The sequence below is a fragment of the Sardina pilchardus genome, chromosome 3 (assembly GCF_963854185.1).
Source record: "Sardina pilchardus chromosome 3, fSarPil1.1, whole genome shotgun sequence".
NCBI classification, from domain to species: Eukaryota; Metazoa; Chordata; class Actinopteri; order Clupeiformes; family Clupeidae; genus Sardina; species Sardina pilchardus.
This window is the reverse complement of record NC_084996.1, coordinates 38,482,445-38,493,813: the sequence shown is the minus strand read 5'-3', so window position 1 is coordinate 38,493,813 and position 11,369 is coordinate 38,482,445. Positions and strand designations below refer to the sequence as shown.

The 11,369-nt window shown below is 42.7% G+C and overlaps 3 protein-coding genes across 3 annotated transcripts in view; 2 read left to right on the top strand and 1 right to left on the bottom strand.

Annotated features, from left to right (window-relative positions):
- Positions 1-126: 126 nt before the first annotated feature.
- arl16 (ADP-ribosylation factor-like 16) lies at positions 127-1,915 on the bottom strand. Its single transcript, XM_062533230.1, has 5 exons — positions 1,736-1,915; positions 1,551-1,609; positions 1,219-1,335; positions 912-1,027; positions 127-752 (listed from the first exon to the last, which is right to left on the bottom strand). The coding sequence occupies exons 1-5, from the start codon at positions 1,794-1,796 to the stop codon at positions 593-595; spliced, it is 513 nt and encodes a 170-aa protein (XP_062389214.1). The 5' UTR covers positions 1,797-1,915; the 3' UTR covers positions 127-592.
- Positions 1,916-2,033: 118 nt separating this feature from the next.
- On the top strand, positions 2,034-5,231 carry fn3krp (fructosamine 3 kinase related protein). Its single transcript, XM_062533220.1, has 6 exons — positions 2,034-2,283; positions 2,651-2,802; positions 3,226-3,317; positions 3,483-3,565; positions 4,072-4,194; positions 4,305-5,231. Exons 1-6 carry the CDS (start codon positions 2,143-2,145, stop codon positions 4,641-4,643), a joined length of 930 nt encoding a protein of 309 aa, XP_062389204.1. The 5' UTR covers positions 2,034-2,142; the 3' UTR covers positions 4,644-5,231.
- A 331-nt stretch (positions 5,232-5,562) lies between these two features.
- The window catches only part of tbcd (tubulin folding cofactor D), a 38,110-nt gene continuing 32,303 nt past the window's right edge, over positions 5,563-11,369 (top strand). Inside the window, exons 1-13 of the mRNA XM_062533218.1 lie at positions 5,563-6,153; positions 6,291-6,341; positions 6,479-6,576; positions 6,678-6,779; positions 7,856-8,008; positions 8,126-8,181; positions 8,377-8,509; positions 9,386-9,431; positions 9,533-9,665; positions 10,298-10,434; positions 10,566-10,626; positions 10,727-10,801; positions 10,980-11,074. Of these exons, the coding sequence (XP_062389202.1) occupies positions 5,964-6,153; positions 6,291-6,341; positions 6,479-6,576; positions 6,678-6,779; positions 7,856-8,008; positions 8,126-8,181; positions 8,377-8,509; positions 9,386-9,431; positions 9,533-9,665; positions 10,298-10,434; positions 10,566-10,626; positions 10,727-10,801; positions 10,980-11,074 (1,330 nt within the window). The 5' untranslated portion in view covers positions 5,563-5,963. The remainder of the gene's footprint in view (positions 6,154-6,290; positions 6,342-6,478; positions 6,577-6,677; positions 6,780-7,855; positions 8,009-8,125; positions 8,182-8,376; positions 8,510-9,385; positions 9,432-9,532; positions 9,666-10,297; positions 10,435-10,565; positions 10,627-10,726; positions 10,802-10,979; positions 11,075-11,369) is intronic.

Sequence of the window (11,369 nt, the reverse complement as noted above, 5' to 3'; positions counted from 1 at the left end):
ACACTGACTTTTCAGGGAATGAAGCTACTGCAGAACCATCATGCTAACAGAATGTAAGAAAAGTGAGAATGTGTTGCTTTCTGAAATATTGCTCTTGAAATATAAGGATGCAGTTAACAACTCAACTCGCAGCGCTTCCAGTTCTTTATTCTTCAGTGATTTCTTTTCCTTCAATCAGCTGTCCAGACACAACAACGTTGTTTGAATCACAAGCATCTTAAGTTCTGTTTTACTTTTCTGTATCTCATACTTCTGTAGGTTGTTTATAGCACAACAGGCACTGTTTCATCATGGATTTACCTGTTCTTTGAAGCAAGATCCAACAAGTATGCTGACTTAACTATTAAAGCAGCCCAGTATTAGTTGTGTCTGTGACACCCAGTAATATAACAGAAGAGAAAAGCCAGGTGAAATGGTCCCTCGAAACCAGCCATTCATAATTGTCTCAAAAGGCAACATTATCGTGCATCTCCACCACATGGAGTAAATCCCAATCCAGTCCAAAACATTGGGCTTTATCATGCGGTCCTTGGGCTTCCAGATTGGAGCAGAGCTCTAGAACAGTTCCTGGTGTTTTCAGCCCGTGTTCAGATCACGTCAGGCTGTCCAACCAGCTCAACACCTCCTTCAGTCCTTGGCCAGAGCGTGCACTCACCTCCAGCGTAGTGATGGATTGAGGGGAGGTGGCAATGATGTCATCTATTCTGAAAAGTGATTTCATCTCCATCAGGGTCATAGTGCATGGAAGATCCCTGAAAAAGAAAAAGCACAGAAAATATATGAACTTTAGAGTTGTCGTGTGGCATATGTGCCTTATAATCCAATATAAACGGGTCCTGAGAGAATCTCTAAACAAAACAAATCCTTTACGACCATGTTCAGAGTTCAGACTTAGGAATGAGCCACCTCACCTTTTGTTGAAGAGCACAAGGACGGAGGCACCATGAAGAGGTTCAGCTGAGAGAACCGACAAGAGCTGGATGCAGGAGGAGGCTATCTGGGTGATGTTGGCTGAATCCACCACGAACTGGAATTAGAAACATTGCACATTCACAAGGTGCCCTACCTGAAATAATATTAACATGTATGCCATATGTAACAAACTTGATCACCATGTGCAATAAAGGTGAATTTCTTTACTGTGTAGCACAAGGTGTTGTTAAACTGACTGAATACATTGAGGAACATATCAATAAAAGCGAGATCGTCCTGACGTACAATAAGACAGGAGCAGTCTGCGTAAAAGCTATGCCATATTGGGCCCATGCAGCCTCCCAGCTCTCGCACAGTTATCCTCTTCTTTTTTAGATTCAGGTCGGTGAGATTGGTACCAACCTGTAAGGATGAAGTGATATCAAAATAAAAGGCAAATAACTATGAGAAACAGTAAGCATTCAAGACACTAACTACAACAATGTTAAAATACGTGGGCTATAACTACCAGCTCTGTGAACAAGAATTGATAATGACATGAGAGTAATTGGATTGTGCAACAGATTTATCACGAAAAGGTAACAGCACGCTTTTAACGATTAAGTGATTGTACTAACTGTGGGGAGCGTGACAGGAGCTTCACCCAAATCAGCCGGTTTGTCCCGTTGAGTGAGCTGTGGACAAGGTTAAGGACTCAAACAACGTCAATGTTAACATCACACTGAAGTGTAGAACTACACTTTGTTAGCAACTTAGCTAACCTCACAAATAACAAGCGCAGCGTCAGATTGTCAAAGGATATTCTGCAAACGTTTCAGCAAAAGAGTTTTCCCAACACCAGTCGAACCAAGCAACAAACACATTCTGCTGACTATATTACATTACATACGACATAGATTAACAATGTATATGCCGTTTCATTTCCCGCGAATTAGCTATAAACGCTAATGTTGTTACCAGGACGATGATACATCAGGGAGGGTCTTTCACCAACAGCGATAGCTTGAATCATGTGTCACTCAAAGTTTTCGCGTTTCTATTGGTTAACGTTGAACGAACCATTCCACCCGGAATCAAAATACTGGATAATGCAGAGTTCACGCCGTAAGAACTTCGATCGATCATTCACGCCATATGCGCACTGCTGTTTGTCGACCGGAGAGTGTCAAGTCATTTGAACGTTAATGTGACTTTAACGTCAAAACGACTATGGAGGCTCAGTTGAAAAAAGAGCTGGGAACCTCGACGTTGAAAGCCACCGGTTACTCGGGAGGTGGATGCATCAGCGAGGGCCAGAGTTATGACACTGACAACGGGAGAGTCTTTGTGAAGATAAACAACAAGAGCGAGGTTGTCACCAGCTAAGCATGGTTTTTACTATGTATTGTACTTTCCCCCCACTCAATTCAAACATTGTAATCGAGATGACGGTGACAAGGTTCTTGGTTGCTTTAGCCTAGCCTACATCTCAGACAGGGCAACATGTCAATGATTTGCGCATGATTGCATCTTGCTGACTAAACAAGCAGCCAGACTAAGCCAAATACAAGGCTACTACTGGTGCTACTATTATAACCCTGTTATTTCAGATTTATTGGGCTAAAATGTATTTTCCATAATCCATGCCTCATCCATGTGCTGTGTCATCTTATTGGTCTACTTTGTCTTTGACACTGTATCCTGTCTTCCTCCCCACCCCCCACCCCATTCTTTGAAGGCCAAACGAATGTTTGTTGGGGAGATGGCTAGTTTGGAGGCTATACTGCAAACTAACACTGTGAAAGTTCCTAAACCTGTGAAGGTCATTGATCTACAGCGAGGGGGGTCTCTGTTTGTCATGGAGCATGTGGACATGAGAAGCCTGACTAAGTATGACACCATTATTCTCCCAATCCACCACAATTGAATCACATTTTTCAAGAATTCATGGAGAGACACCCTCTTACGGTAGCTTTAGTGTTAAATTGATAGGTAATACAGGCTTCTTTTAAACCATTAGTTCTTCGTATTGTTTACGTTAGTCATCAGATTATGTTATTCTGCTCTAAGTGGTATATTTGGGCTGTAATGTATTAAATATACCCCTCAGGCAGGTCACGCCTGCTCTAGAAAGATCTGCCTAGATGATTACATCATGGCTTTAACCTAGGCACAATGTTTGTAAGTAAGAGCCTCTTTAATGAAAATGTAATGTTCATCCTGTTGTGCAGACATGTTTTGTCCCATTTAAAATTCTCCCCAGTGGATGAAGTCTGCCCTGACGTGTGCATGTATATTTGGCTACATGCGCAGGTTCTCTACCCAGCTGGGGGAACATTTGGCCGACTTGCATCTTCATAACCAAAAGCAGAGCGAGAAGCAGAGCAAACAGGAGCAAACTGTCGGTAATGCACCCTGAGCTCTCAAAAAGGTGTTCTGCTGCCATCTGCTGAGCAATCTGTGCAATTCCACAATGCGACCATGTAGGCCTTAGTACTGCTAATACCAGCTTAATGGGAAATGTTGAGTCATGTCTTATTTTCACTCAGTTCTAATACTTGTATGTGCAGGAAAAGGATCTGGACAGTCTGAAGTGCCTGCCATTGACAAATTTGGGTTTGATGTTCCAACCTGCTGCGGTTACCTTCCCCAGGTTAGTTGTGCTACTAGTCTGGCTATCACCATACTAAACTCAATCTTTTAAGTATAATCTTCATCAGTATGGGGAATCTGCGCTTTGTTGCTATTGCACATGATGCGTAATCAATCACTGGGCATTGTTCAAATGACTCCGCTTGGATAGTCCTTCAACCAATCAGACCAACGATTCGGGGCGTCTTTTGGATAGTTTGTGATTGGACACGAAGGTCGTAGACAGGAAGCAGGGGAGATAGATGTGCAGGTTTCCAGCCTGACCTGCTGGCAAAATCCAAATTTGCCAGCAGGTCAGGCAGCGTTCACCCACCCTATTGTGTTAGTTGGATAATAACGATATTTTATGATGTAATTAATTAAACAAAAACGAAGCTCAATACTCTCCAGTCCTCTTTTTATTCCTGACTTGGGATAGATAGCTACTGCTAATGTTGTAACAGAGCCTTTGCCGACCATTTTGTTATATGTCTACTTTTTCTCCCACTTTCCTCACATCTCTCTCAGAACAATGACTGGCAAGAAGATTGGGTGGCATTCTATGCTCAGCAGAGGCTCGGTCACCAGCTGGACTTAGTGGAGAAGAGTCACGGTGACCGAGAGGCTAGAGAGCTGTGGTCTCAGCTTCAGGTACAGGAAGAACACAGCCTGAGGCCGTTAGCAGGTGGCTGTTATGAATGTAATCAAACTGACTGACGTCATGTTTGTGGTTGTTCTCACCCAGTTCCTTTTCTATTCAGCTGAAGATTCCCCAGCTGTTTGCTGATGTGACGGTTGTCCCAGCGCTTGTCCATGGCGATCTGTGGGGAGGCAATGTGGCGGAATGCTCGGACGGGCCAATCATCTTTGACCCTGCGTCCTTTTACGGGCACTCTGAATATGAGCTTGGCATCGCGGGCATGTTCGGTGGCTTCAACAAGTCTTTCCACACGGCATACCACGGGAAGATCCCGAAGGCGCCAGGCTTTGAGAAACGGCTACAGCTCTACCAGCTCTTCCATTATCTAAACCACTGGAATCACTTTGGCGGAGGGTACAGAGGGTCCTCCATTCGCATCATGAAGGACCTGGTAAAGTAAACATTACTAATAGGATTTGATGCCTCACCACCCCTGGCCCCACCCCATAATCATGACACAATCATGCTACAGAAGTGTTGCACTTTTGACAATTGATGAATTCATTTGATTGAACAATTTTGACAACACACTAATAACCACAGCGCATAGAGAGTAAACAGCAGTAGACCTACTATGGAGATAAATGTATTTAAGAAAAATTAAGTAGATACAAAAAAAGCTAACTGCGATGTGTGAATGTTTTAGATTTCACTAACATTCCATTTGCCCTGACTGAAGGGATTGGTGTTGAAAGTACTGAACAGTTACAGTAATGTAAGTAGACACATGTGTGTCAGAAGGTATTACTGTGTAATTACCTGCAGTGTGGAGTGACAGATAATTAAGATTGAATAGGTAATATTCAAAAGCAGATACACTTTTTGAACCTTTAGAAATATAGTTATCTCATTTTTATTGCTGTTAACAGATCAATCTAACAAATCATTCAGGGTGTTATGGAGTATACACCAATATGGCATGGCATGTGATAATGGAATGAACAAAATGAGTGTGATTAATTCAAATAAAGTGTTCTGATTAAAAGCATCTTGTCTCAACTTGTCATGACAATTGTAATGTTTTGTCTAAAAACAAAAGTGATTTCTCTCATAGCACTTGCCTTGTTTCAGAGTGTGACAGAACCTATGGACAGAACCTGGAACACATTGTGGTTCCTTGTCTGTCATCTGTTTAAGGTAACATGTACACTTTCACTGAATTCATTTCTTGAAATAATGTTCCTTTGAAAGAATACTATCAGGACATGAATGCCAGGGCATTTCAACCATAGACCTGATTTCAACTGAGGCAAAGGCAGCGCTTTTAATTTGATAGTTTTCATGAACCGGAAGTTATTGCCCTGTGTTCAAAGTTTAAGCTCCGGCGTGATGCATCATCACATGAATAGGAAAGTAGAGAACAATGTGGGTATCACGTTATAATACAGTCTAATTATACACTGTATGAACAGTTGAGGTCTCCTTAGTTAATACGGTGGATTCATGCAAGTGTCCTGTTTATTGTATTATTTACGCCGTTTGCAGAACGTGCACTGTGATAGAGAGTGCGCTACGCAGTTGCTGTAGCAGCTAAATAGGTGTGTCACACCCATACAATTATCGGGTTGGTTGCTATCAACGGACAGCGCAAGTAACTTTACTGTACCAGTAGACATATTATTGTCGGTAAAGTCTATCCCGTCTCTGACAGTTAAAAGCGTCCACTTAAAGTTAAGCTCCAAACTGTAGCAGCTAAGCATCCTCTGAGACGCATAGTGCTATGGCGCTGACAGACACCGACTCAGGTAACGTCAATGGAGAGGACGGAGGTGGGGAAGCCGATGTGATTGCAAAGGCTTGTGTTCTTGATGGATTCACCAACAGTGCCGAGGTGAAGTCTCTGATTGCCAGTTTACCCGAAGTCCACGAAGATACAGGCAGAACTGAATCTGCAATGGAGAGATTCATATGTGAGTCAACTTGCTCACCAGTCCCTTTCCCACTCTTTAAACTGGAAAGGAAGTTTGCTTATGTGAATTTATATGAACCTATTCATGTATTTTTGTGTTAGACATAACATTGACATTTGTGTTGTTGTGTGCTGCAGTCATAATGGATAACTACCAAGAGCAACCTCATCTTCTGGATCCGCACTTGGGTATGCCAACCGGCTCCTTGCTTTCCTATTGGCAGTTTTTTTCACCCACCTCATTTACATAGGTTCTGAGCTAGCATTATTGTGTATGCTGTATTGCCATCTCTCACAGACATTGCCTAATGGTCTTTCCACCTTAGAATGGATGGTGAACATGTTGCTGGAACTTATCCGCAGTGAAAAGTCCCCACCCCTGCTTGTGCACCTTGGATTTAAATTTCTTTACATCATCTGCAAGGTAAGTGTTGGCACACGACAACCATTTGTCACTCTTGTAGCATCACCATGTTACAGAATGATCCTTTGTGTATTCCCTTGACATACGAACTTCTGGTGCAGGTCAGAGGCTACAAGATCTTTATGCAGCTCCTCCCTCATGAAGTGGCTGACGTTCAGCCCGTGTTGGATCTGCTATGTAGACAAGACCCCAAAGACACAGAGGTGAGTAGCGTGGGGATGCTTTCAAATATCATCAAGCAAAATGTGAAAAAAATATTTATTACAATTCATGGAAATGGAGAATATAGGGTTTTGGAACCGAAATCTTCATTTATTGATTTCACTAACACTGTTATCCCAAGTAACATACAGTACTATGAGGAATAGCATTCAAGCTCCCATGCAGTAGGACATCTCCGTGTAATAGTACATAATACATCTACATACAGTGCAAAAAAAAGAAATCGAGCATGATCGTGCAGATTTAGGTAAAGACAAGGGATACAGGTAAGAGGGACAGTAGTAGATGGACAAAGAAGGGCAGTAGGTTGATAAGTGCAAGTTAGGCATGTTGTTAGAGGTGTTACAAGAGGAGATGGGTATGTTAGAGGTCTTACCAGAGGAGATGCTCTCGGGAGAACTGGGTCTCCAAGAGATTGTTGAGGATAGAGGGGATGCCTCTGCTCTGGTAGCAATTGGTAGCTTGTTCCACCATCGGTTAGCTACAAACTGGAATAGGCTGGATTGCGTTTACGGGAAGCAGTGACAGACAACATTCCTTTGAAAAGTGCAACGGTCAAGGGGGAGATTAGATTAAATACAACTTTACTGCCATTGTGCAGAGTGCAAGTACAAAAACAACGAAATGCAGCTTGCGTCTAACTAAAAAAAGTATAGACAGATGGTGAATAGACAGGATATATAGTGCAGTGTAGACAGTTTGTATACAGTTGGTTTACAGTAATGACTTAATATAAATATGAGCAGTAGAATATGGCTGTGTATAAGTGTAATTACAGTATTTACATTTAAATAGAACACTATGGGTGGGATAGGATAGTGCAATTGTTTGGGGGGGGGGGGGGGGGGGGTCTTTGGTCTTCTTGGTGCTTAGAGCCAGGTTGTTGTCAGTGCTGGACCTCCTCCTGGTTGGGCTTTATTAGAGAGATTCAAGTAAGTGAGTGCAGACCCAAGACATCCCTTTGTTTGAATTAGTGTGTATATGGCATATGCTAAAGTATTGCAGCAGAGTTGTGATCATTGTCATGGTTGTCATTTGGTTGCGCCTTCATTCTCAGACGTGGGAGACCCGCTACATGCTCCTCCTCTGGCTCTCCATGACCTGTCTCATTCCCTTTGACCTCTCTCGTCTGGACGGTCATCTGAACTCTGACTCTGATTCTGCTCAGGGCAGAGAGCCCATTATGGACCGCATCCTTGCTGTTGCCAAGGTAATATGCTTGTTGTAAGGGTAACTCCCATCATTTCTCTCTACATTTAGTTTATTTACATCATGCTGATTTAAAGGTTCCGTTTTATTTTATATTTAATTGCACAATATTTTACAGTCTTATCTAGCAGTCAGTGACAAATCCAGAGATGCTGCATCAGTGCTTGTGTCAAAGTAAGTGCTTTATAACCCCAGTTTCTGTCTCTAGTAGTCCTGCATGTCCAATGTTTTTGTAATTGAAGGTGTTGTGTATAGACAGCAGGGGGCACTGTTGTCTCTATGATTGTCTGAAGGACTGTAATTCCTTTGAGCCAATCTATACAATACAGTAGGTGTTAATTCAACAACATTGAATGTGTGTTTTTTTAGGTTTGTGACACGCCCTGACGTGAAGCAGAAGAGGTTGGGAGATTTCCTAGACTGGACCCTCACAACCATTTCCCAGGCCAATGACCTTACTATGGAGGGCACCATCATCCTGGATGGTGCTTTACAGAATCTGGTAATCCCACTATTAATGGGTTCCACTTCTGATGCATTTCAACATGTTTACTGTGACAAATATGACGCAGAATGAGTAAAAATGCAGTGTGGTGTGAATATGTCAATGTTTATGAGTAGCCTGAAGGGTTTTCCAATAAATGCTTTCACTGATTTGCTTGTGAGAACAAGCAAAGTGTGAAGGGTATGATGTATTGAAGCAGGTGCAGAAGTGGGTGCAGAATGGGTGATTAAAAGCCATGAAATTAGTCAGTTGGTTTGGGTACTCTGTCATTAAATCATTACCTTGCCTTTGACACAGCTCATTTCTAAAAAAAACAAGAATCTACACCCAGCATCCTCATTTCAGTCAGATAATAGACTGAAAGGATCAGCCTGGTCAAAGTCAGACTTGTTATGATACACCTGGTTGTATTTCAAAAGGATTATTAGCTTCTCAAGCTTAGAAAACTTGCCTTGCATGTTTGGAATGGCCTGGAGCAGTAGATGTGTCTTATGTTAATCACTTTTGCAGCCTGCAGTCTTTGAAACTGGCTCTATGTGTTGACAGAATGCCCTGGGAGCTCTAATACTAAGCTGTGCATATTATTAAATGTCACACACAGGTCCCTGCAAGGGAAAGTGGCTGGTTTTTGAATGTTAAATGTCAAGTTTTTTTCCAACTATGATTTTGAGATCTCTATTGACTCTCAATCAGAGCAGATCTTTGATGTTCAAAATAGGTACAACCTGCAGGCCTTCACACTAACTGTTTGGTATTTGAAGGCACAGCAGTGTCTTCTGAAAACATTCCCAGTTCCACCAAGTTTGTCAAGGGATCTTGCATTCTACAATTTAACAAAATCTCATCATTGGTTTTCAAATGTTTTTCCCCTAGTGCCAGTTATTCAAGCATGGCAAGAGAGATGACTTCCTCCAGTATGGTTAGTGCCTTTTCCCTCTCTCCCCCCTTTCCCTACCTCACAAAAAACGTTCACTGTTGTTGTCTGTTTGGGTTCCAACCTGCTTCTTTGTCCTCTCTCAGCCCCCACAGTCCTTCAGTGCCTGGACCGGCAGCGGCTGCCTGAGAGCAACCAGGCCATGCTGAGGAAGCTGGGGATGAAGCTAGTGCAGAGGCTGGGCCTCACCTTCCTCAAGCCCCGCCTAGCCAAGTGGAGGTGAGGAGGGCCTGTTGTGCTGTGCTCTGGCATTGCTCTGCTCTGTTCTGTTCCGCTTTGCTCTGTTCTGTTCTTTGCTGTGCTGTGCTGTGCTGTGCTGTGCATACAAATAAGTGCCCTTCACGACCCACATCCCACGTCAGTCTCCATAAGTTTATGGCAAAACTCCCCTAATCCCCTAACTGCATTTATTTAAAATACATGGGGTTACTGCCTAGTCGGGACGCTTCATCCTGCTTTAGACATATGCCATTATAGGCTTATTAAAGTTTTGCATTTCCTGTAAACAAGCACGCTAGGGCCTACATGTCAGTCTGAAGTTAGAAAAGTTTGCTTATGTTTTTTCCGTGTAATATTTGAGGTGAGCACTTCATTTTGTGCTTGAGGCATTTGTTTGCATGGAAAATGAAAGTATGAAAAGTAGAAAAAAATATGAATAGACTGATTGAACTGAACTTGAAGCAGGCCATATGCAAATGTGGGGAGTTTTTGAGTCAAGTCTGTATTTGAGTACATCCGTACCTCCTGGAAATCAGCATGCATTTTTATGTGATAAAGAGCTATAATCTTTGGAAATATGTTGTTTTTTTCTTCAGAGGTGAATATACTGAACTTTTGTTGATTCTCCTCAGGTATCAAAGAGGCAGTAGGTCCTTAGCTGTCAATCTGGCCCAATCTGGCTCCTCCCAACCGATGGTGACCTCCACCCCTGATCTGGACTCACAGGATGAGGACTACGACATTCCCGAAGAGGTGGAGAACGTCATCGGTGAATATCAACCTTCCAATTTACCATCAATCAGTTCAATTTACACAAATGTACATGTTATGTACAGTTAGAGCATCACTATACCTCTGTTTTGCCATTTAAACCATGACTTGTTTGTCCATTCTTTGCAGAGCAACTCCTTGTTGGGCTGAAGGACAAGGAAACCATAGTTCGTTGGTCTGCTGCCAAGGGGTACAGTTGTCTGATAACATGTCTGAGATTTTAGTTTTCTACTTTCACATAATCTGTCATTTGTGAAAATATGAGTCATGCTCATTTGCCTATTCCTCAGTATCGGGAAAGTCACGGGCAGACTGCCAAAAGAGTTGGCTGATGAAGTTGTTGGGTCCGTGCTGGACTGCTTCAGGTGAGAGATTGTTTTTTTTGTCACAGTAAAGCCTCCACAAGTGACAATTTAATGTTGTTGTTGATGGAATGTTGTGTCCCTTTCTCCCTTTCCCGGAGAGCACAAGTGTTAGTTGCAGAGCCTTGAGTTGTAGATCACCTTGTTGTGGTGGCTTAAATGTGGTGTGTCTGTCTCTCAGCTTCCAGGAGACGGATAACGCATGGCATGGGGGCTGTCTCGCCCTGGCAGAACTGGGCAGAAGAGGGCTTCTGGTGCCCTCCCGTCTACCCAATGGTGTGTATGCCAACCCTCCCACTTTCATACTACTCGACATTATGCTGAGTGGCATTCTCAACACATTTAGATGTTACATGTATTCATAGCAGACGTTTGTATGCAAAGTGACTTAAAGCAACTCTGAAGAGTTTTTTGTTCGCTTCGTGGCCCTCTATCAGCTATAACTGCACTGTAACTTTACCAAATCGGTTAGTGGACCTGTAGTTTGATGGCATGAGACATAAGAAACTCTACCTTGTCTGTGGACATGGTTATTTGCCGGATAAACAAATAGCTTGCGTACGACAGTGTA